This window comes from Trichosurus vulpecula, chromosome 7, assembly GCF_011100635.1.
Source record: "Trichosurus vulpecula isolate mTriVul1 chromosome 7, mTriVul1.pri, whole genome shotgun sequence".
Taxonomy (NCBI): Eukaryota; Metazoa; Chordata; class Mammalia; order Diprotodontia; family Phalangeridae; genus Trichosurus; species Trichosurus vulpecula.
Window position 1 is genome coordinate 273261591 of NC_050579.1, and position 25705 is coordinate 273287295.

Here is a 25705-nt window from a genome sequence, read left to right on the forward strand (position 1 = left end):
TATTCCCATTTTACGGATAAAGAAGCAGGTAGGGGCAGCTAGGTAGGGCAGTGAATAGAGCACCGGCCCTGGAGTCAGGAGGACCTGAGTTCAAATCCGGCCTGAGACACTCGACACATTTACTAGCTGTGTGACCTTGGGCAAGTCACTTAACCCCAATTACCCTGCCTTCTCCCCTCTAAAAAAAATAAAATTTAAAAAAATTTTTAAAAAAGGAATTTCAAGAAGCAGGTAGACAGAGGTTAAGTGACTTGCCCAGGGTCTCATAACTAATAAGTGTCAGAGACAAGATTTAAACTCAGGTCTTCTTGACCCCAGATCCAGTACTTTATATTACTTAGCTGCTACAGGATTATATATTTAATCCTAGAGGTAAAGAGGCCGTCAGTGGAATTTATTATCTCAGAGCGGGACATGGATTAATTTGACGGCTGAACGGAGGAAGGACTAGAGTGGGGAAAGGCTTACGGCCGCCAAACCAACCAAAAGGCTGCCACAGTAGTCCGGGCATGAGGGCGTGAGAGCCGGCTTCTGGAGTGGATAAAGAGTGGCCTTGGAGTCAGGAAGACCTGAGTTCAATTTCTACCTCTGATTATATATCACAGGGCTGTCTAAAATGCGGCCCACCTACAAGCATAGAAATTTCCCTAAATGCTTTAGTAAACGAAGCCGAGCCACTGCAGAGCTCTCGCTAAAATGGCAAAAGAAAATACGTTGTCTATTGTTTCAATAAAAACCTAAGGTTGGACAGCCCTGATATGTTATATCCTATCACGCACGCACACGCACACACACACATATACATGCATGTATATATACATGGATGTACACGTACATACCTCCCTCCATATATATGTGTATACATACACACATAACACGTACATAGACACCCACATGTATCTATGTACATACACACGTGTCCATATACATATCTACATATGCACATGTACATACACACACACATATACATACATACTATCCGTATGACCCTGGGAAAGTCACTTGGCCTCTTAATGCCCAGGCAACTTTCTAAGACTCTCGGTTTCCCTGTAGGGACTCATCTGCATTGGTAAGATGGGTTTTCTCCCCTACTCTTCACTGTGCCAATTAAACCACAGGTCCACCCTAAAACAACAATGATGATGTTTATTATAAACCACATTTGGAATGAGGACAGACAGATGAGCCCTGGTAGAGAATCTGGATTCTCATACGGTGTCCCCTGTGTGTAGAATAGGTCCCTGCTCTTCTCAAGAATCACCCGGCTCCAGAGAAGGATCTCTTGTCTAGGAAATCATTCCCTGATTTATATAGGATAACAAAGAAGGAATTGTCGATGGCTTCCGATTCTCTCTGTCTTGTGCTAGCCTCACCCTGTCTCTCTGTCCCATCTGTTTCTCCCTCTTAAAAATTTTCCCCTTCTCTCAATAACTGATTAAAAATCAGGCTTCATCATTGGTTGGTCACTTATGATATGCAAAGCATCTCAAGAGATCCAGAGATAAATTAGACATGGGTTGTCCATGAGGAAGTGAGCCAGCTCCACAAAGAACTGTGCTGTAAATTTGGACGTTTTATATGCACAGGAGAGTAGGCTAGGCATCCTGGTGTGGTAGCAATAGATCTGGGTTCAGATAAGACTCCAACACATTTTTGCCACCTGGGTGGCCAGGTGGGAAAGCCACTGATTCTCTCTGGTACCATTGAGGAAATTGCTTTTTGAGTAAAACTCAAAAATGCTATGGCTAGCTATTAGACAAAGGGTGGGGGAGCCCAGAAGGGAGAACATTCACTTCTAGTTGAGGGGATCAAGAGAGTGTTTGTGGAGGAAGGGGCATTGGAAGGATTTCGGTGGTATGAGATTTCACCTGATAGAGGTGAGGGTGGGAAAGATGAGAAAGGGCATTCCAGGGGAGAGGGCCCTCTGAACGAGTATCTGCAGGAGCAGGAAGGGGGAGGGGAGAATGAACATGGGGTGGTCAATTGGTCCCTTGGAAAATGCAGGATGTATCCTGATAGTGAGGTGATGGACTCGAAGTGCAGACTGAGACATATTTTTGTGGACATGGCCTAATAGGGATTTGTTTTACTTGACTATACATGTTTTATAGCAGGTTTTGCTTTTATTTCTTTTTTAGTGGGAAGTGGAGAGAAGGTGGGAGAGAGAGACAATAGATCTTTGTGAAAATAAAATGTAATTTAATTTTTAAAAGTAGAAAATACAAGTTTATCGAGCATTTTCTGGTGAATAGAGTGCTAAACTTGAAATCTGGAGGACCTAGGTTCACATCCTGCCGTAGACACTTTCTAGATGTGTGATACTGGGCAAGCAGTCGAACCTCGTTTTACTGATCCATAAAATAGAGGGAGGTATGGGATAGGTGGCTTCGGAGGTTCCTTTCAGCTCTAAATCTGTGATCCTATGGTAGAAAGGTAGTATGTCCTCATGGTTAGAGAGCTGGTCTTAGAGTCAGGAAGTCCTGGCTTCTACATTAGCTACAAATCCTTGCCCCTAGGTGAGATAAGTCACAGAATCTCTTCTATAGGTCTTCTACTCAGCTGTCAAATTATCTTCCTAAAATATAGGTCTGACCATACCTCCCCCTCTCCCTTAGTCAGCAAATGCCAGTGGCTCCCTATTGCTTCCAGGATCAAATACAAAATGTTCTTCTTGGCATTTGAAGCCCTTCCTAACTCAGCCAGTCTTCTCGCACCTTAGCCCCCATCCAGTGACACTAGCCTCCTGGTTGTCCCCCTTACCTGACGCTCCAGTGCTGACTCAGGCCATTTTCCCTGACTGTACTGTTGCCTGGAATGCCCTCCCTCCTCATCTCCTTCTGCAGGCTTCCCTGGCTTCCTTCAAGTCTCAACCACAGCCCTACCTTTTGCACAAAGGCTTTCCCAGTTCTTAATCTGTGGCGAGTAGAAGATGAAATGATTGAGGAAAGCAGGTGCAGTCTTCCGAGCATATCAACTTATTAAGCAAGGCATGCCGATTGCCCAACACACTGGGACTAGGCGTCTTCCTCAGCTTAGGGCTTGACCACGAATGCAAGGGGAGACTGACTTTTATGTACTAAAGATAATTAAACAAGGCCAATAAGTTAAGAGGAAACAATACAACATTAGGTAATCTGATTTCTAATTGGCTGAAAGATCAGGGACTTTCTAAGTTGGGGGGGCGGTAAAAGGATCCAGTTCCCTGAATTCAGAAGAAAAGGTGACCCACTCTCCCCAAGCATCCGTAAACAATCAAAGGGACGCAGGAACAATACTGCCTGATCAGCGTGGGGCATAAGACACAAGGGTTACTTAAGGTGTACAATTGCGAGAAAACTCCTTGCATCGACCTTTGGATCTGCCCAAGTTGCTGGTCTTTAAGCAGCAGAGAGAGGGGCTCCAGTTTCCCACCCCACAGAACTAGGTTCAAACAGTACAGTAAGTTCTCCTCCAATTTCCACGAGTGAATAGTTTTCTCACAGGACAGAAATTTGATTAGACTCATAGTCTAATTAGTAGAAAGGGAACTGAGCTCGTTCCAGAATTGTCACCAGATGGAGTCAGTGCGGTTTACTCAATTCGCACAATTAACGGCTTGCTGTCTTAATTCCTTGAGTTACCTCTCTGAGACTACCTCCAAAATAATTTTTAAATACACACACACACACACACACACACACACACACGTATCTGTGCATATGTGTGTGTGTGTGTGTGTGGTGTGTGTTTGTGCATGTGCATGCATAGTTGCTTATACGTTGTCTTTTGGCTTTCTTTGTATACATAGCACCCAGACCACTACCTGGTACGTGTTGTCATGGCTGTTCAGTCATCTTCAGTCATGTCCAACTCTTCCTGGCACCATTTGGGGTTCTCTTGGCAAAGATGCTGGAGCGGTTTGCCATTTCCTTCTCCAGATTGCTTTACAGATGAGGAAACTGAGGCAAGCAGGGTGAAGTGACTTACCCAGGGTCACACCGCTGTTAAAAGTTTGAGACCAGATTTGAACTCAGGAAGTTGAGTCTTCTTGACTCCCGGCCCCGCACTCTATCCAGCGCTCCACTTAGCTGCCATATGTACACATGCATAGATAATATGATATGATATGTGATATGGTTCATATAATGTAATATATATATGTGTGTCTAAGGCAAGATTTGAACTCAAGAAGCTGAGTGTTCCTGACTCCATGCTAGGCACTCTATCCACTATGCCACTTAGCTGCTACGCACACAAACACACACATGTAACATATATTACATACACACAGTTGCTTAGATGTACTAGCAGTTGGGTGGATCAAGAAAAGCTTTATAAAAAATATGTGACTGAACTAAGTTGCTCTTTGTTTTGGCTAGGTAATGGGGATTTAGTGACTTGTCCAGGGTCACACAGTTAATACGTGTCAAGTATCTGAGGCCCATTTGAACTCAGGTTCTCTTCACTCCAGGGCAGGTGCTCTATGCACTGCGCCACCCAGCTGCCTCTTGATCTAGGTCTTAAAGGAAGGAAGGGATTCTAAGGCAAAAGTAAGAAAGCACCTGGGACAGCTAGTACAGAGACAGAGACTGGAGATGGAGTGTGATGTGGTGTGTGTGTGTGTGTGTGTGAAATGGAGAAAAGGCCAGTTGTCTAGATTGCTGACTACAAGAGAGGGAGCGTGTCTTTCTGGAAATGAGGCTGGAGGGATAGATTGGGGCCAGGTGGTATAGGGCCCTAAAAGCAAAACAGAGGAACCCGATATTTGATCCTAGAGACAATAGAAACCAATGGAGGAGATGGAGTAGAGGAGTCACATGGTCAGATCTGCGATTGACAGCTGTATAGGCTGGACTGGAGTGGGGAGAATCTAGGCAGGGAGACCCACGAAGAGACTAGGTTGTTGCAGAAAAGCAGGCAAGGGGTGATGCCCTGCCCTGGCTGTGTGAGTAGAGAGAAGGGGTCAGAAGTGAGGTGTGTTGTGAAGGTAGAAACTGCAAGATTTGGTATCTAATTATGTGTGAGGGGAAGGGGCGAGAGAGAACGAGGAAGCAAAGTTTATGAACCTCTGTGACTATGAGGATGGTGGTACTTTTGACAGGAAAATAAGGAAGTTTGGAAGAGGGAAGGTTTTAGGGGAAGAGATAATGACCTTCAACTTGGACATGGTAAAGTTAAGACGACAGCGGAAAATTCACTTGGAAGGGTCCGATAGACAAGTGGTGCTGAGGGAGAGACTGAAGTCTAGAGGAGAAACCGAGGCTGGATATTCTGTAGGTGAATCATCTGCACAGAGATAATAGCATATCCTTTGGCCCCCAAGTAGATCTGAAAATCTCCTGAAGCCCCACCAAGGTCACCTCCAGGCATGGCATGGATGAGGACACCGCAGGACAAATCATCTGGTCTACCACATTGGTCCACTGTGGGGCTGAATGTCTCATAGACTCAGCCATCATTGGACTCTTGGTAGGCTCCAGTTCTGGGTACCTCTGATGGCTCTTTTAACCTTGTGAAGCTCACAAGGATGTAGCCTAGTCCTTTACTTCTCCAGCACTCATTCACCTAAGAGAAAGAAGAACACGTGCAAAGAGACAAAGAAGAAGGCGCTACGTGTTTCCACCCCCATGGTAACCCCATGTGGGGAGGTAAGGGCCCGAAGCCTCTCTCCCCACCTGGAGCCCTATAACTCGTCTTTCCTCAGTCACCACCAGGAAGGAAAGAGACAGTGGGCTGGCTGTAGCTTGGCAGCCAATTACAAGACTTGTTTGGTTTGTTCGTTTGGTTTTTAATCACATAGTAAGCAGACCAGAAATAATCACAGAATACCTGCGCATGCTTTGAAACAGAGCAGGCCCCTCTATCACACACTTCCAGAACCAGGCTCACCAACCGCCATCCCCCCAAGCGCGTTGGCAGCGGGCAGAGCCTATTTAAAATATTCTAAGGACTGGGCCTGCCTACCCCCACCCCCAAATGGGCCAGTCCCCCATGACACCCTGCAATAGTTAAAGTCACAAGATATGAAAAGGTTACTGAGAGCCGGGAAGGATAGAGAAGAGGACCCAGGACAGAGCCTTGGGGAATACCCACAGTTGGGGGGCATGATATGGATGAGGAAGCCAGCAGGGGAGGCCGAAAAGGAAGGTCAAACAGATAGCACGGTAGCGGGAAAACCCAAAGGGAGGAGGGTATCCAGGAGAGAGTGATCAGACAGATGGAGAAGGATGAGGCCCGAGGGGAGAAACACCCCATCGTATTTGGCAGTCAGGAAATGGTTGGTGACTTTGGAGAGAGTGGTTTTAGATGGGTGATAAGGTCCGAAACCAAGACTTTAAATGCCAAACAGAGGAGTTTACTGTGATCTTAGAGGTACTAGGCAAGCACTGCAGTTTATTGAGAAGAGGGGGGACTGGTCAGAGCTGCTCTTTAGAAAAAAAATTGTCTTCACAGCTGTTTGTAATATCTGCTTCCCTGTGACTTCCCCCTGTTGCTTCTTGCTCTGCCTTCTGTCTCACAAAATAAGTCTGATTCCCTTTTCGTGAGACGAGCCTTTAGTTTCCTTTGTTTAGCCGTTTCTCAGTCTTGTCTGACACGGTGACCCCTTTCGGGGTTTTCTTGGCAAAGATGGTGAAGTGGTTTGACGTTTCCTTCTTCAGCTCGTTTTCTACATGAGGTGAGGCCATCCCCAGTCATCCTGATCCACGTTTGGCCCCTGGACCCGGATGGCTCTGGAGGAGAGAGTAAGGCTGGGGGCCTTGCACGGCCTCCCCATTCACTCGCGAGTCGTGGCCTCATCTTCCTCTTTGAGAATGAAGGACAAGCAACAACCCCTTATAGACGAGGGAGCTGAGGCAAACAGAGTTAAGTGACTCGTCTAGGCTCACACAGCTGACAAGTGTCTGAGGGCAGATTTGAACTGCGGAACATGAGTCTTTCCGACACCAAGCCTGGGGTTCTATGCATATGGCGCCACCTAGCTACCGTTAAATTATTTAATGCTCTTCAAATCCTAGAATGTTTAAAGGGGCCTTAGAGACCATTTGCCACCCCCCCCCCCACCCCACCATGTGAGGTTCTACATAAAAGATAAGATCCTAGGGGCAGCTAGGTAGCACACCGGCCCTGGAGTCAGGAGGACCTGAGTTCAAATCCAACCTCAGACACTTGACATACTTACTAGCTGTGTGACCTTGGGCAAGTCACTTAACCCCAATTGCCCTGCCTTCCCCCTGGAAAAAAAAAAAAAGAACTGGCCTATTTGCTTTCCTCACAGTCCACGCTTCATCTCCAGTCTCCACACCTTTGTCCTGGCTGTCCCCGACACCTGGTATGCTCCCCTTCCTCACCTCTGCCTCTTAGTTTCCCTGGCTTTCTTCAAGACTCAGTTCAAATCTCACCTTCTGGTGTTAGTAATGCCTTTCCCTCTGAGATGGCTTTCCATCCGCTCTGCACATATTGTGCATTTCTTCATTTGTTTTCATGTCTATCTCCTCCAGACAGAGTCCAAGCTCCTTGAGAGAGGGGTGTTTTTACCCCCCACCTTTTTTGGTGCCAGGCACATTATCGGTGCTTAATGAGCTGACCTGCCCAGAAGGCCTCTGCCTCAAGTCTCTCCCCACTCCAATCCATCTGCCACTCAGCAGTCAGAATAATTGTCCCAAAGCCCAGATCTGACCGTGTCATCCCACTATTCAGTGAGCTTCAGTGACTCCCTCTCACCTCTGGGATCCAATAGAAAATCCTTCGTTTTGTATTCAAAGCCCTTCATACCTTGGCCCCCTCATACTTTTTCCAGGCTTCCTACACCTTACTCACCCCCATATACTCTGACATCCAGCAGCAATGACCTCCTTGGTGTTCCTCCCATGTTCCTCCCATCTCCAGACTCCAGGCATTTTCTCCAGCTGTGCTCCATGCCTGGAATGCCCTCCCTCCTCATCTCCACCTCCTGGCTTCTTCCAAGTTCTAGCTAAAATCCAACTTGTACGGGAAGCCTGTCCTGATTGTCTTTAATGCTAGTGCTTTCCCTCTATTATCTCCAATTAATCCCAGCTCTATCTTACTTGTACGTGTTGTTTTCAGATTGTCTCCCTAGTTAGACTGTGAGGGCCTTGAGAGCAGGGACTGTCTTCAGCCTTTCTTTGTATCCCCAGTGCCCAGCACAGTACCCTGCACACAGTAGGCCCTTAATAAGTGCTTACTGACTGCCTGACATGTAATTAGTGGCCTAATCTCCCCAATCCATAATTTTTTTCTACTGTATCTCTGTCGTTATGTTTCTACCAAAAGGCACTAGACAGGTCACAGGTGGGAGGCAGGCAGAGGAGATAAACGGGCCTGTGTGTTAGGCTAGGTTTGAAAGGAGCAAGGTGGGTTTTCAGTCAAACACTGTGGACTGGAACTGCCTGTAGAAAGAGCCTTCACTGAAGATAGTAAGTGGCTCTCTATGACCTGCCCCGAAGTCGTCAGCAGCAGGATGCGTGTAGCCCAACCACTTCCTGTTCCTCTGCGGGGAGGCTTTCTTGGCCCGGTCCTGTGCCCCACCCTCCCTCCCCTCCCACCCCCAGTCCCCTCATTTTCCCTCCCAGTGGTAGATTGATGTAATGGAAAAAGAGACTTGCCCTGTCGTCCCAGCTGTCCCAGGCTCTGTTGTGTGACCTTGGGCAAGTCACTTCCCCTTTAAGGGACTCAGTTTCCTTCCCTGTAACATGAGGGGGTCAGACTATAGGATCTCTAAGGCCCTTTCCAGTTCTAACTTTTAATAATTTAACATATATTTATTAAAAACCTACTTCCTGTTTTGCATGTTTTCACATGCCCTATTCCTTGCTTGCCTTCTCAGTGGGTGGGGGAAGCACTATAGGGAAGGAGAGAATTTGGAATTAAAATAAAAAAAAGAAGGATGTTTAAAATAAATAAATAATAATACATTTTTGGAAAGGGAAAAAAATAATAAAAGCCTACTTCCTCCTGCCTTTCCAAACTTTTGCTACCTCACTCCTCTCACTGCATTTTACAACAATCCAAAAACACTGACCTGTTTGCTTTCCTCATACTCTATGCTTCGTCTCCAGCCTCCTCGCCTTTGTCATGGCTGGCCTCTCCTCCTGGTATGATCTCCCTCCTCACCTCTGCCTCTTAGTTTCTGCTTTCTTTAAGACTCAGCTCCAATCCCACCTTCTGCAGGAGACCTTCGCTGTTTCCTCTGAGATGGCTTTCCATCCACTCTGTACATATCATGTACAGCCTTATTTATTTTCGTGTCTGTCTCCCGGACAGAATGTAAGCTCTTTGAGGGCAGGGCTGTTTTCAGCCTTCTTTGTGTCCCCAGTGCTAAGCACAGTGTCTCCTATGTTATCGGTGCTTCATAGATGCTTGTGACTGCCTGGCTGACCATCAGCTGTGGCGTCAGCCACGAACCCCTGAGGACTCGAGGGTGAAATGAACTAGTCCCTGCCCATTGTGGAAGCAGCATGCTGGTGTTCAGTGGTTTCAGTTGTGTCTGACTCTGCAGAGCCCCATTGGGGGTTTTCTTGGCAGAGATGCTGGATCAGTTTGCCATTTCCTTCTCCAGTTTGTTCTTCAGATGAAGAAACTGAGGCAAACGAGGTGAAGTGACTTACCCAAGGCCATATAGCTATCAAGTGTCTGAGACCAGATTTGAAGGATGAGTCTTCCTGACTCCAGGGCCCAGCATTTTATGCAACTAGCCACCTGGCTGCCCACTGTCATCTTCACAGAGGTGATCACTGAAGCCTGGGTGTGGTTGAGGTTACCAAAAGAGAAGTGAAGATGTCCACCAATAGAGGGTTGAGGGTTACTCACACTTGAGGAATCCGAGGGGAATGGAAACAGAGAAAGATTAGTCAGAGTTAAGGGTGGGGACAGCAGCACTTTTGTATTAAAGCATGCCTGATAAGTCAAGCCAGCAAGCACTTATGAGGGGCCTCCTATGTGCCCAGCACTGTGCTAAGTGCCAGAGTCACGATGAAAGGCAAAAAATGGTTCCCGTTCTCAAGGAAATCACAGTGTAATAGGGAGACAATATACAAACCACTATGTATAAATAAGACACATAAATGGGATAAATTGGAGAGCCTCTCAGAGGGAAGGAGAGATTATTTCAGAAGGAGGGGACGTAGAGCCAGATGCAACAGGAGAACGGGCGCTGAACAAAAAGGCTGTTAGATGGCAACGAGGACGTCAGCGGGGACCCTGAGGATGGCAATTTCAGGAGAGTGCTGGGGATGGAAAACCAGATTGCCAGAGTGGAAAGGTTGGGTTATAAATTTTCACGATAGCCTCCTAACTCTTTCCTCTTCTTCAAGTATCCCCTCTCTCCAATATAAATGCCACCCAGCCACCAGAATGATTATCGTAAAACTCGTCTGACCATTTTCCCCTCTCCCTGATGCAATAAAACCCCGCTGCTTCTAGGATCAAATATAAACTCCATTTCAGGGCCTTTACAGTTCTTCATCATCGTCATCATCTTCACCACCATCATCATCATGGCTAACACTAGCTCAGTGCTCTACGGTTTACAAAGCTGTTTCCCTATATCATCTCATTGGACCCCCCTGACTAACCTGGGAGGTAGAGGCTATTACTATCCCCGTTTCAGAGATGAGAAAACTGAGGCTGAGAAAGGTGAAGTGACTTCCCCAGGGTCACAGGTATCTGAAGTCCAGTCTTCTTGGCTCCAGCTAGGACAACTTCCTGTCCTACACATTACTGGCTTCCATTTGTGTTCTCTTATACAGCAGTAATTTTTTAAATGGATATCTTTCGTTTATTCTTAAAGAAGTAAACCAGAACTATTTTCTGGCATCCCTCGATGCTTTCTGTGTTTTTAGTTTGGTGGAAGTGGAGATTCTAGCCACAACATGATACCTTTATTAAAAAATTGTAATTTATGAAATAATGCAAGCATTTCCATAACCCAGCATAATTTTAAAAAGATTGCACATCAGAGCACAAATCTATTATGTACCACTTGCTGTTCCTTTTAAGTATATGATAAGTTATTGTGTAACTTTCTTTTCTTTCTCCCCCCCATAGATGATTACCATTAGACACATATATGTATGTATGTGTAAGTCCTATACATACTTCTATTTATCAGTTCTTTCTCTGGATGCAGATGGCATCTTTCCTCACAGGTCCTTTGTAGTTAATAGTCAAAATGGCTGAACAGGTTGTGGTGTATGTTCCTATGCAGCAGTATTGACACGCTTCCTCCCATACAGCATTTCATCTCTCATCTCCATGTGTTTGCACTGGCTGTGCCCCATGTCAAGAATGCTCCCTTCCCTGCTTCCCCCTCTCAGGACTCCTGACTTCCTTTAAGACTTAGCTCGCATCCTACCTCCCACATTAGGCCTTTCCTGGTACCCCCAGCTATTTATCATTATTATTTCTTTAAGCAGAAAGGAAAGAAATGCAAGTTGAAGTGCATGGGGATTGGCTAGAGCTCTGAAAAGGGTTGGGTCTTCTGGAGGGTCTCACTAGTCACAGAATCCTGGATTGTCAGAGGAACCTTAGAACTGGGCATACTGTGGTGTAATAGAAAGAACACTGGGTCTGATGTCGCCGGACCTGGCTTCAAATATCGCTTGTGATCCCTTCTACCTGTGTGATCTTGGGAAAATCTCTTAAGTTCCCTGGTTTTCTTACCTGTAAAATGAAGTGCTTGGCCTCTGAGGTCCCTCCCAATTTGTAAACCAATAATCCTATTATTTTAGGGCAGCTAGGTGCCAGGCCTGGAGACAGGAAGATTCATCTTCCTGAGTTCCAGTCTGGCCTCAGACACTTTCTAACTGTGTGACCCTGGGCAAGTCACTCAACCCTATTTGCCTCAGTTTCCTCGAATTTAAAATGAGCCGGAAAAGGAAATGGCAAACCAAAAACTCCGGTATCTTTAGCAAGAAAACCCCAAATGGGGTCTCAGAGAGTTGGACAAGACTGAGAAACAACTGAATTGAACAATCCTATGATTTAGTCCAACCCCTCCCCTTGATAATAATTATTAATGATAATAATGATCATAGCCAGCCTCTACATAGTGCTTTAAGGCTTACTAAGTACTTTATAAATATCACGCTTGATCCTCACAATTATTCCGGGGAGGTAGATTCTGCCATTCAGCCCATTTTACAGATGGGGAAATTGAGGGGACAGGGTCTGAGATAGACTTGCCCAGGGTCACATAACCAGTAAGAATTGGAGGCAGGTTTTGAGTTAAGGTCTTCCTGACCCAAGGTCCAGTGTTCTATCTATCTTGATGAAGCATGAATCCATACTTCATACACAGGAATAGTCCCCGGCCCTTAGCAATCTCAGCATCTCCTTTCCACTTTAAGCCCTTGGTTCACTGAGTCCCTGGTGCCCTGCTGCATCCTCTGGCCTGATTGCCCTCTCATTGGTTCTCCCACCCTCCCAGGTAGAATACCTCCTGAAGAAGGTCCACAGCAGCATGAGCCTAGAGCTGGGATTTGGGGAGCTAGAAGAGCTGCTGACCCAGGAGGGCCAATCTCCAGGTGGGCTGAGTGTCTGGCAGTTCCTGGAACTCATCAACTCGGGCCGCTGCCTGCGTGGTGTGGCCCAAGACACGCTCAGCATGGCCATCCATGAGGTCTACCAGGAGCTCATCCAAGATGTGCTTAAGCAGGTGAGACAGGGAGGGGAAGGGTACTGACCAGGGAGGGGCTGGCGAGGGGGGCAGAGAACAAGGCCTCAACAGCTTCCCTATTCCCCGTGCAGGGTTACCTGTGGAAGAGGGGCCATCTGAGGCGCAACTGGGCGGAGCGGTGGTTCCAGCTATTGCCAGGCAGCCTATGTTACTATGGGAGTGAGGAGTGTAAGGAAAAGAGGGGTACTATTCTCTTGGACACCCAGTGCTGTGTGGAGGTGAGGAGCCAGCAGGAAAAAAGGGGAATCTGGACCTCAAGTTTCCTCTTCTGTCAAAGGAGAGGACTGGAATAGATGGCCTCTAAGATCCTTTCCAGGACTCTGATTCTGCCTTCTACATAAATTTCTAGAGACTGTCTGAGCTTCAGCATCAACATGGAGGCAAGGGGGTTACCCACAGGAATTGGGTGATCGGGGTAGGAATGGGGGAATGGGCACAGCTGATGGGTGGACTAAGAGGCAGAGGAATGAAGAGGATTTGGGGATATCTTAGTACTGTGATGGTTCAGTCTTGTCTGACTATGGCCCCACGTGGGCTTTTCTGGGCAAAGATACTGGAGTGGTTTTGCCATTTCCATCTCCAGCTCATTTCATAGATGGAGAAACTGAGGCAAACAGGGTTAAGTGATTGGCCCAGGGTCACATAGCTAGTCAGTGCCTGAGACTAGATTTGAACTTGGGTCTTCCTGACTCCAGGTCTGACACTCTGTCCACTGAGTCACCTAGCTGCCTTTAGTACTGTGAAGCAGGGGGCTAAATCAGTGTCTGAGGACCAGGACCAGGAAGAAGCCTAGAACAGGCAAGGCTACCAACCCTTTGGTGTCCCAGTTCAGTGTGAACCGAGGACCCACTTAGAGTACTGACTGTGTGGCCAGCGCTGTGCACACTGTGTGTGGCACATACAGAGCAGTGTAAGATCCTGTCCCAGCTCTCATGAAGCTCATAAGCCAAACTGTCTGGGGAGTGTTTGGTATGCGCCTTTCTTTGTTTACTTAGTTCTCATTTTTCTTGTATGTGGTGTGTGCATACATGTTTGTTACCTCTCCCCTTAGATGGCAAGCTTCTTGAGGACAGGGCCTGTCTTTTGCCCTCTTCGTATCTTCAGTACTTAAGCGCAGGGCCTGGCACACGCTAGTGCTCAATAAATGCTGATGGGTTGATTAATGGTGGAAACGGGCTCTGGTCTTTCACAGGAAGACTTGAGTTCAAATTCTGAGCGACATTTACTAGCTGTGTGACCCTGGGGAAAGTGATGTAACCTTTCTATGCCTATTCCTTCATATGTGGAATGAAGTTAATAAAAAATAGAGATAATTCTATGACTTAGCTCACAAAGCTGTTAGGGGAGGAGAGGGAGGAAGAAGTTCATCCTTTTTCATAAAGTGCCATAGGAACACGAGCTCTTATTATACAGGGTGTCCATGAAGTCCGTGTGCAATTAGCAATTAGTTGTAACTTTAAATTGCACACGGATTTTATGGACACCCCGGCAGCATAGGACAAGGAAAGAAGTCAGAGGACCTGGGTTGATCTTCTGACGCTTACTAGCTAGGTGACCTTGGGCGAATCACTTCCCCTATCTGGGCCTCCAAGCAAGCTAGAAACGAGGGGTTCTTCACCTGGGTTGGTGAACTTTTAAAAAATTATTATTTTGATAACTGTTTCAACGTCCTTGATTTCCTTCGTAATCCTCCATACTCGATGTTGTGCATTTAAAAACATCATTCTGAGAAGGGAGCCGTAGGTTCCGCCAGACTGCCGAAGTTGGCTATTCTCACCCGCATTGTGCAGATGGGGAGACTTGGGGATCCAAGCGCCCCCAAAAGTCTGTAAGCCTCTGCTCCAGATGTGAGAGCCTGCGAACGTGCAGAGATGACGTGTAAGCGCCGATTGTGCGGTGCTGTAGGCGCTCAGAAGAGATGGAGATCCCTGCGGGCTGTGCTGGCCAAGACGGTCTTCACCTTGGCCAAGGACCAGCCCAGGGTGGCCAGTCAGACCGGGGTGATGGGAGGAGGGATGATCCATCTCCCCCAACCAGGTGCTGCCGGACCGGGACGGGAAACGCTGCATGTTCTGCGTGAAGACGGCGACGCGCACGTATGAGATGAGCGCTGCGGACACCCGCCAGCGCCAGGAGTGGACCGCAGGTCAGTTCTGTGAGGTAACCACGGGGGAAGCGCTCACTCCTTCTAGCGGTAAGGAAGCTGGAGTTCTGGCCTCAGTCCTGCCAGTGTGACCTCTGTGGGCGTCGGCCCCTCGTCTGTGAAATGGGTGTGTGTCGCAAGGCTTTGATTGGTTCAAAGGAGGGGGCGGATCGGATAGTAATGGGGATAGCTAACATTTATATATCGCTATTACCGTTACGACCACCACTGCCACCATCATACTACTACTACCACCACTACCACCACTGTACTGCATTTATATAGCCCTCCAAGGCCTGCGGGGCATCTTACAAATACCTGCCTTTATTCTAAGGACGCCCTGGCGGGTAGGTGCTGTTATCACCCCCATTGTGCAGGTGGGGAAACTGAGCCAGAGGGATTAAGTGCCCTGCCCAGGGTCACTGGCTTCTAAGCGGCAGAGGCCAGATCTGAACCCGAGTCCTCACGCTTCCAGGTCTAGCCCTCTACCCGTCGCCGCGCTCGCCTGCCTCTCTGTGTAGGGTGATGTCTCGAGGCCCCTTTCCCTAGCTCCCCTCCGAGCATCCCTCTCAGCCTGCCTGCCTCCCGATCCCGGCTCCCCGGCCGCTCAGCCCTAGTCCCCATCCGGAGCCTTGTGCCGGGTCCCCCGCCGGTCCCTCCGTCCCTCACCGGCCTCTCACTGCCCCCCCCCCCCGCCCCCCAGCCATCCAGACGGCCATCCGGCTGCAGGCCGAGGGAAAGACCTCCCTGCACAAGGACCTGAAGCAGAAGCGCAGGGAGCAGCGCGAGCAGCGGGAGCGGCGCCGGCTGGCCAAGGAGGAGGAGATGCTGCGGCTGCAGCATCTGCAGGAGGAGAAGGAGAGGAAGCTGCAGGAGCTGGAGCTGCTGCAGGAGGCGCAGAGGCAGGCCGAGCGGCTGCTGCAGGAGGAGGGGGAGCGGAGGCGCAGCCAGCACCGCGAGCTGCAGCAAGCCCTGGAGGAGCAGCTGCGCGAGGCGGAGCAGGTGAGCCCCGGGCTGGGCGCAGGGGTCGGAGTCACCGGAGCCGGGGGCGACTCCCGGCTCTCACACCTCCTGGCTGACTTGGGGCAGGGGGAGCCTCGGTGTCCTCTGTCCAAGGTGGAGCCTGACTGCGTCGGAGCTGTCCAATACCCGGCCACATGGCCGAGGGCGCAGAGCCCCCGAGAGCAGTCTGTCGGGGTCTAGAGTGCTGAGCTGTCTTCCTTCCCAAAAGGAACTTCGGAGATTTTGTAGTCCAGATTAAAATGGAATTGGGAAATACTTAACAGAATAAATCCAAATGCAATTAAACATAGATAATGTCAATTTGGGTTTTCTGACTCAATGTGGGGGCCACCAGGGATCCCCATCTGTGGTCTAGTGCCACCCCCCCCCCCCATTTCTATTTGAGTTTGACGCCGCTGCTGTGGTCTAACAGCCTCATTTGACAAGTGAAGACACTGAGGCCCGGAGAGGCTAAGACATTTGTCCAAAGGTACGCAGGTAGTGAGTGGGATGCGACCCGAGGTCCTCTGCCTGCAGATGAAGCGCTCCTTCCAGGACCCGTCCTTCCTCTTCAGTGCCAAGCTGCCCCTCATAGTTGTTGTTGAGTCGTGTTCGACTATTCGTGACCCCATTTGGGGTCTTCTTGGCAAGGTACTGGCGTAGTTTGCAATTTCCTTCTCCAGGTCCTTTTACAGATGAGGAAACTGAGGCAGATAGGGTTAAATGACTTGTCCAGGGTCACACAGCTAGTAAGTGTCTGAGACCAGATCTTAAAATTAGAAGAAAGATGAGTCTTCCTGATTCTAGACCCGGCACTCTACCCACTGCGCCACCTAGCTGCCCGTCTTGGTAGGCACCAACCAAGTGTTTTTTCGACTCAATTCAGTGAATTTAGTTTACCGTATACAGTATATATGAAGAATTATGATTGTTATTACTAGTACTTCGATATTTCAAGGATCTGTGATTCTATTGTTGTGGACTTTCCTTTCACCGATGCAGATTGCAGCCGCTTTGTGCTTGAGGAGATGATTTAATTAGCTGCTGGGGACCAGACCCTTATGGACAAAGCTCAGAGGGAACCAACGAACCCTTCTAAACTCAGCTAGATTGGTTCTTGGACTGTTCTCCAAATAACACAGTGTTGCTTGCTAGGACTGCCTCCAAAGCCTTTCCAGTCTGAATGAATTTGCTGAGCCCCTACTTTATGCCTGGCCTGTGCTGAATAAGTATTGGGGATGTAAAGATGAAAGTGAAAATAGTCTCTGCCCTCAAGGACCTTACAGTCTGGGGCTAGGGGAAGGACATCACATAGACGTACACAGAGTATACAGATACCGGGGGATAAAAGACAAGGAGATGTACTTCGACCTGGGCTTACCCTCCACTGACATAGCCTTCACGAATCTGGGATCACCAAAGTAAAGGGAAAAGGACCCATTTGTACAAAAATATTTATAGCAGCTCTTTGTGGTGGCCAAGAACTGGAAACTGAAGGGATGCCCATCAACTGGGGAATGGCTAAACAAGTTGCGGTATGTGATTGTGATGGAATACTTTTGTTCTATAAGAAATGAGGAGCATATGGTTTCAGAAAAACCTGGGAAGAGTTTTATGAACTGATGTAAAGTGAAGTAAGCAGGACCTGGAGAACATCGTATACAGTAAGAACAAGATTGTAGGGATGACTTGCCATGAAAGATTTAGTGACTCTGATCAAGAGAATGATCTAAGACAATTCCAAAGGACCCAAGATGAAAAATGCTGTCCACCTCCAGATGAAGAGTTCTGAATTCAGATTGAAACTTTTTTTAACTTTCTTTGTTTTTCTTGAGTTGTTTGGGTTTTTTTTTGTCTGCCTTTTCTTTTGCAACATGGCTAATATAGAAATATGTTTTGCATGACTTCACATATATAATCAATATAAAATTGCTTGCCTGCTCAAGGAGTGGGGAAGGGTAGGAGGAAAGGAGAGAATTTGGAACTGAAAACTTTACAAAATAAATGTTAAAAATTTTTTACATGTAATTGGAAATATTTAATGAAACAAATTAGAATATGTTAAAAAAAAAAAGAATCTGGGATGTTGGGATCTCCTCCATGTCACCATAAGACATCTCAGGAGAACTTCTGCAGAAGATTATTATGGCACAGGCCTAGAACGAAATCCTTCCTCATCTCTGCTTCTCAGAATTCCTTCTCTTCTTTAAGGGTCAGCTCAAACACCACCTTCTACATCATCCTCTCCAGCGGCTAAAATCTTTTCCCTAAAATCATTTTGCCTCTGCAGCCTCAGATTTCTATATATGTACATGATGTCTTCCCCAGCCAGGTTCTTTGAGGGCAGAGATTGTGTGCACTTTTCTCTTTGTGCTTAACACATATAGTAGGTGCTTAATAAATGCCTATTGAACAATCAGTCAGTAGATTGGCTATTATGAGATTGGTCTTCTGATTCGATGCCCTCGGAAATTCTGTCCCATTGTGTACTGGTTCTGCTGCACCCTCAGTGACCCTGTGCTTCCTCCTCTGGATCAGGCCCGAGCCTCCATGCAGGCAGAGATGGAGATGAAGGAAGAAGAGGCTATCAGGCAGCGACAGCGTATCTCTGAGCTGGAGGAGATGCAGCAGAGGCTACAGGAGGCTCTGCAGCTGGAGGTGAAGGCTCGCCGGGATGAGGAGTCCATGCGCTATGCCCAGACCAGGTAGGTCGCGCCTGCAAACGACCAGGATGCCCTGATCTTCCCTCTAATCAAGCCCTTTCTTAATCCTTTCCCTGGATCTACTGAGACTTATTCAACCCCAACTATTCTGTAGACCTCATCCTATCCCACTTTCATCCCTGCCCCATCCTTACCTCCAGTAGATAGACCATCATTGTTCAGTTGTGTCCGACTCTTCATGACCCCATTTGGAGTTTTCTTGGCAAAGATACTGGAGTGGTTTGCCTTTTCCTTCTCCAGCTTGACACATGAGGAAACTGAGGCAAACAGGGTTAAGTGACTTACCCAGGTCACACAACTAGGAAGTGTCTGAGGCTAGATTTGAATTCAGATCTTCCTGACTCCAGGTGTGCTACCCTATCCACTGCACCACCCAGCTGCTCCAGTAGACCTTACTGATAATAAATAACAATAATGATTCATGTATAAAAGAACTTTGCTATTTACAAAGCTCTTCACCTACCTTATCTTGGATTTCTCAGAACAGCCCTATGTAGAAGAAAAAAATAATACTATAAAATACTAAAAAAAAAAAAAAAAACCTGCTATAATCTGGGTTGTAACCTGCCAGAAACAATTTTTTAAAATTAATTTTAGCTTAATATAAATCTAATCAGTGTTCTGCTTGGCTCACTGGCTCTTTTGGCGTAACTTTGGCCATTTTTCTAAAACCACTCAGGCCTCTGACTAGTTCCCTTCAAGGGTTTTCCCCTTCATCTCATCAAAGGCGAACAGAAACTTCTCTCTGATCCTCACCTTAACTCCTTCAGGGCCCAGGAAAAAGCCATGATCTTTAACTTATCTTCCAACACATCTTAACTAGACAGGAGGTATGCCTAGTCAGGGGTGAATGTTTAACACAGAAACACAGGCTTTTAAGTTTAATCTGCATTTTTAATATTTTCTCCTTCAGTTTCTTAAGTCAAGACAATCAACAAAACAACAAGTCAAGCCCTGGCTTGTAGCATCTGCTCTTTGCCAGTTTCCGAGGTGCAAATGCTCACTTTCTGGGTGAGATTTAACAAGTGGCTCTTTCAGGCCCAGTATGACTCATCTTCCTGAGTTCAAATCTGGCCTCCATCACTTACCAGCTGTGTGACCCTGGGCAAGTCACTTCACCCTGTTTGCCTCAGTTTCCTCATCTGCAAAATGAGCTGGAAAAGGAGATGGCGACCCATTTGCCAAGAGAACCTCATCTGGAGCAAACGTCAGCCTTGATCCATTTTCTAGGGCCTTAGTTTTTTAATAACTTGACTTTTTAAATACTGTCCTGAAAGACAGAGGTGAGTCCTCAGAGAACAACGGGGAAAGGGATTTAGTGGAGGGCAGCTGTTTCCAAACAAAGTTGAAGTGCTGATAAGGCCTCCTCCTTTCAGCCAAGTTTGAAAAGGACTTCAGACCAGATAAAATCTTTAATATTTCCAGTTGAACTAAAAAGGAGACTTTAATATGCTTCCACATCGGTGAGTTAGGCAGTGCCAGAAACCATACTGGCGCTTTTTACTTTCTACTCCATTTTACAGAAGAGGAAACTAAAGCCCAAATTGGGGAAGTAATTTGCTCGGGGTCACACAGCTAGGAAGGGCAGGGCCGAAACTGAGAATCGGGTCCTCTGATTCCATGTATGCTGGTCTGTCTTTTATGCTTCACCACCTCTCGTTCTGGCCACACTTCCTCCACCCTCTCAGCTGTCAAAGGACTATGATGTCAGGCTGTGTTGTTGTTCAGTCATGTCCTATTCTTCATGACCCCATCTGGTTTTGTTTGTTTGTTTGTTTTTTGGCGATGATACTGCTGGTTTGCCATTTCCTTCTCTAGCCCATTTTACAGACGAGGAAAACTGAGGTAAACAGGGTGAAGTGACTTGCCCAGGGTCACACAGCTAGTCAGTGTCTGAGGCCAGATTTGAACTCTGGAAGGTGTCTTCCTCGCTGCAGGCCCAGCGCTCTGGGCACTATGGCGCCACTTAGCTGCCCAATGTTAGGCTATACTCCTCCTTATTAACCTCCCAACCCCCGGACAGGCTTTTGGAGGAGGAAGAGGAGAAGCTGCGGCAGCTGGTGCGGCTGAAGGAGGAGCAGGAGCGTTATATCGAGCAGGCTCAACAGGAGAAGCAAGAATTGCAGCAGGAGATGGAGATCCAGAGTCGCTCTTTGCAGCAGGCCCAGCAGCAGCTGGAGCAGGTGCGGCAGAACCGGCAGCGGGCGGACGAGGACGTGGAGGTGAGAGCCAGGATCCCGGATCTGCTCCTTTAGGTGTCGTCACCCAGGGGATCGGCGTTCTATCCACCTGAGCTGGGCACCCTTCCCTCCAAATGTAACAGCATCGAGCATCTCCTGTGTCCCTGTGGTTAGGGCATATAGGAGAAGCGTATGGAATTGTCCTTACCCTCAACACGTTTATGAGCTACAGGCAGGGGAGTGAACCCACATGCTTTGTTTTTTCTTGAAGATTTTATGGAGGTCATAATGGGATTCACCAAAGACTGAAAGGGCTGAGCTTAGCAAAAAAAAAAAATTTTTTTATATGTGTGTGTGTGTGTGTGTGTGTGTGTGTGTGTGTGTGGTTTTGGTTTTGGTTTGTTTTTTTTAGCATCCACTTCTCTGGTGAGTTAATGGTTATTAGCACAACCACCCTACCCTTTTACTCGCTGTATCACATTTTAGTGGGACAAGAGTTTGGTTGTTTTTTTCAAAGTGGAACCCGGGAGCCCCAGCTCAAAGCCTTTGCAATTTAACAATGGCGGTGGCTGGGAATATTTGGGGACATTTCTCTCAGCAAGTTTCCTGGTTGAAACCATATACTTGAAAAGGTCACTGACCTGCCCGGGCACTGTTAAGTAAATGTCAGATGAATGGTTTGGCACAATAAGGGATGTGTGTGTGTGTGTGTGTGTAGTACCTCTTTACTATCCTGCCTGTTAGATTTTGTGCCAGTCCAGGGTGCGTTCTCATACCCCTTTCTCCTTGGCACCTGCCCATTATTGGAGATCCCCAACATCATAGAATCATATTTGGAGTTAAAAGGGACCTCAGAGGCCATCTAGTCCAACTCCTGGATTTTACAGATGAAGGAACTGAGGCCCAGAAAGGATATTTGCCCAAGGTCACACAGGCAGTAAGGAGTGGATACAGGATTTGAACCCAGATCCTCTTACTCCAGAGCCAGTGATTTTTTTTCCCACTGTGCCATAATGTTAATTGTTTAATTCCATTCTATTCAATGCACATTTATTAAGCACTTACTGTTCACAGATAACAGAGTTGGTGTTGGGAGAAATACAGAGCTCAATAAGACACTGACCTTACCCTCCTGGAGCTGAATAGGTAGAGTTATATATACAAAAATAACTGTGGCAACACTGAACAAATTAAGTGCTTAGAAGAGGTAGAAACAAGGTGTTTATGGGAGATTCCAAGAAGGAAGGCTCTACCCTGGGCTTAATGGCAGCCCCTCATATCCACCACCAGCCAGTACAGCTCACTGGTAAAGGTGGTCCTCTGCCGGGAGCCAGTCTTGCCACGCTTCTCCCTCTTTTGGGCCCTTCTCGGCCCCGGACCCTCTAACAGCTTTTCATTTCCTGGCAGGCGGCCCAGCGGAAGCTTCGCCAGGCCAGCACCAATGTCAAGCACTGGAATGTTCAGATGAGCCGACTCATGCACCCGATCCGGCCTGGAGGTGAGAGGGGTTAGTGCCTGGGACTACTGAGCCAGAGGCTTCCACAGGCCTCTGGATAAACAGCTAGGGAAAGGCAGCCAGAGCAAGATCCCAGGATGAAGACAGAGTGTAGAAAGACAGCATTCTAGGCATGGGATGGCTTGAACTATAGAGTGCGTGAGGGGAAGTCATATGAAATCAGGTGAAGGGAAAGGTTATTACTACAGTATTTCGGACAGAACTGCTATAAGCATTGGCCAGCTCTCTGAGGTTCCATTCCTTCTGCTCTGGAGGGTTGGAAACATAGAGGGAATAATAGCGTAGGGTGGGGGAAAACTGGTACCGTCTCTCTCCTTATGCACCCTCCCTTTGTTTTCTCCCCTTCTTTCTCAACAGACAAGCGTCCTCCCACCAGCAGCTCCTTCCCTGGCTTCCAGCCTCCACTGCTAGCCCGGCAAGACTCCTCTCTGAAGCGCCTGTCCCGTTGGGGATCCCGGGATAGTGAGACACCCACAACCAACAGTTGTGAGACCCAGGATCCCCTGAATAAAGGGGATAAATCCTCTACCCTTGCCCCCACCTCTCAGGAAGAAGAGCGGCTCAATTTGGAATCGACCAACTAGCCTCCTGAAGACCCTCTGCCATGGCTTACACAGCTGGACTGTTGATGAAACCAGCCATCTGCTAGAAGAAATCATTGAGGCCAGGATGTCCAGGGCTTCTATGCCCTCAAATTCTCTACCAGTCCACAGAAGGTTCAGGTACACCTTTTCCATGTGGCTTCTGGCCTCAGACAATTGAGGGCCCTCAGGATACTGATCTTTGACTTAACCCTAAGAGCCTGCCAATGAAAGCTGAGACAGGGGACCAGAGCGGGGAGCCAGGAGCTCTCTGCCCCCTCCTATCCACCTACTTCATTCCTCCAGGCTGTCAATATGATGGATTTGTTCATGTACAATTCTAAATAAAACATATCCTTAGAATTCATAGATGATGTAAGGTTTGTCTATCTTTTCTTGGTACCCCAGGTTGGCTTATCTGTCAGTCACTTAGAAAATATGTTAATCATTCATTCGACATGTATTTACTAATCCCTCCTGTGTGCCTGGTGCTGTCCTGATCTCTGTGTAGGATACAGAAATAGGACAAGGCATGGGCCCTGACTCATGTTGTTGTTGGTCCTTCGTTCTTGAAGAGGACCAATGATGTCAGGAGGGAGATGTCTCGACTTACAAGTGAAATGGATTTAAGCGAGGCAGAACCGTGTAGAGTCATCAGCCTCACTGCCTGCTCCAGAGTCATGGGGGTCCATTGGCAAGACATAGGTCAAGATGACTACCAATGGCCCAGGATGCAGTGAGAGACCTTGACCTTTTTAAGCTAAGATCTTTCCCAGGTCTCAGTTTGTCTGAAGCAATGCCCATTCAGTAATTAGAGGCTAGGTAAGAATTGAGGCAAAAGATGGCCTAGTTTGCTTTCACAAAAGAATCAATCTAGGGTGGGGGGTGGGGGAAGATCCTCAGTTTTTATTAGAAGAGGGAAAGGTACCTATGGTGCAGTAGAGAAAGAGCTGGCCTTGGAGCTACAAAGGCCTGAGTTCAAGTTCTGTCTCTGATAACAGAGACTGAGACAGACTCTGAGACTGGCAGCGTAAGTCTTGACAGGTAATTTAACCTTTCACTGATCCAGGAAACTCTCTAAGTCTACAACTGCAAAGACCATGCTGGCTTGCATGGTAGGTGGAGTTTCACGTATCAGTGAAATTATAGTTCTAATCCTTATTGGCATCCTCAACATAAAAGTATTTTGGAATGATATAAACAGATTTTATCTCAAAGTGAAACTGCAGATATAAGTTGCTTAAGTTCACAAGAGTTTGGTTTACGAGAAATATGATGAAGCTAGAAATGATCTTGGGGAAAGTTTCCAAGATAACCAAGGGGATGGAACAGTTTACATATAAAAGAAAACCAAAATGATTAGAACCTTACATTATGGCTCTGTGATAACCAAGGATGTGGATTAAGCTCAAACATTTTTGTCATCAAATCCTTAAAAAACTTGAATTGGGGGGATGCCATCTCAAGTTTCATCATGGAATCATAGAGCAAGAAAGCAAGTTGGTGGTTAACTCCTTTTACTAATGAAGACAGTAAGACCTAAGCAGTTGAAGTGTGAAAATAAAGTGGGCTGTTTCACTAGATAGATTGTGAATTCCTCTCACTGGAAGTGCTCCAACAGAAACTAGATATCCAGTTGCCTGGAATGCTTAATGTCCTCTTAGTAATCCAATGGAAAGAAAATATTGTTGGTTTAGATCTATATTGAATGAAGGTTATTTACAGGTAAATTTTTAAAAAGTAATTTAAATTCAAAGCTGTACTATTATCAGGAGGCAGTGTGTTTTAAGAATGAGTTTGCTGTTGTTCGGTAGTTTCTGAGTCATGTCTGATGCTTTGTTGTGTAGAAAATAACAGCAAGATGAGACCTGGGTCCATGGTAAATTTAGAGTGTGGATTTATTGAACGAGCTCGCAACTACCTGGAATTCATACTCAAAGCAGGCAGTCCCAAACTGAGGGACTTACAGGCTTATAAAGGCAAAAACCACAATTACACAATTATGGAGGGTCGCTAGCAGACGCAAGGACTTACAGAAGCAAAGATCAGCCATTGGTTAGATTCATAGCTCAGGGCTAATTTTGGGAATATGGCGCAAGGATACAGGGGTGCGACCATCCTGTGACACAGGGTGGCCAGCTTCCTAGAATGGGTGGCCCTCCCAGGGTGGTCAGCAGAATAGTTGCAGCATAACCTAGGGTGTGGGGACCGTATTTGGTAACAGGGTGGTCCTTCCTTAAGATAAACTTATACCCTACCCTGAAACTGATCCTTGCACATAATGTCGATGTAGAGAGAATATACAGAATGCTGATTCAGGAGAAAGGGGGGGTCAGGGGACTAGCCTTGGGCAATCTACCCAGAACTGTGCCTTAAACTGGTTCAAGCCATTACAGAGTGTGGACAGAGACAAAGACAAAAATATAAAGGGGATTAATGGTGGGCTCAAAGGGGATTAATGGTGGGCTTCATTTGGGTGTAACAGCTTTATGACCCCATTTGGAGTCTTCTTGGCAGAGATATTGGAGTGGTTTGCTATTTCCTTCTCTAGTTCATCGTATAGATAAGGAACTGAGGCAAACAGGGTTAAATGACTCGCCCAGGGTCACACAGCTAGTAAGTGTCCGAGGCCAGATTTGAACTCAGGAAGATGAGTCTCCTGGCACTTTAATCTACTGTACCACCCAGCTGTTCCCAAGAATGAAATTATTAGTTATTATATATATTAGTTATTATTTTGTTAGTTAATTAGCTAACTAATTATTAGTTATTATATATGTATATATGCTCCTAAGTAGAAGGTATCAAAAAGCATGTACCCCTGAAGTGGATTTCGTATTGCACAAAGTTAAAGGGCACAGTAAAATGGTCTTAACAGTGGCCTTGC

At 47.0% G+C, this 25705-nt stretch overlaps 1 protein-coding gene across 1 annotated transcript in view; it reads left to right on the top strand.

Moving 5' to 3' along the window:
- Positions 1-23185, top strand: part of DEF6 (DEF6 guanine nucleotide exchange factor) — a 41712-nt gene extending 18527 nt beyond the window's left edge. Inside the window, exons 4-11 of the mRNA XM_036766110.1 lie at positions 12425-12652; positions 12745-12891; positions 14711-14819; positions 15520-15818; positions 18357-18523; positions 20565-20763; positions 22129-22219; positions 22595-23185. Of these exons, the coding sequence (XP_036622005.1) occupies positions 12425-12652; positions 12745-12891; positions 14711-14819; positions 15520-15818; positions 18357-18523; positions 20565-20763; positions 22129-22219; positions 22595-22821 (1467 nt within the window). The 3' untranslated portion in view covers positions 22822-23185. The remainder of the gene's footprint in view (positions 1-12424; positions 12653-12744; positions 12892-14710; positions 14820-15519; positions 15819-18356; positions 18524-20564; positions 20764-22128; positions 22220-22594) is intronic.
- Positions 23186-25705: the final 2520 nt, after the last annotated feature.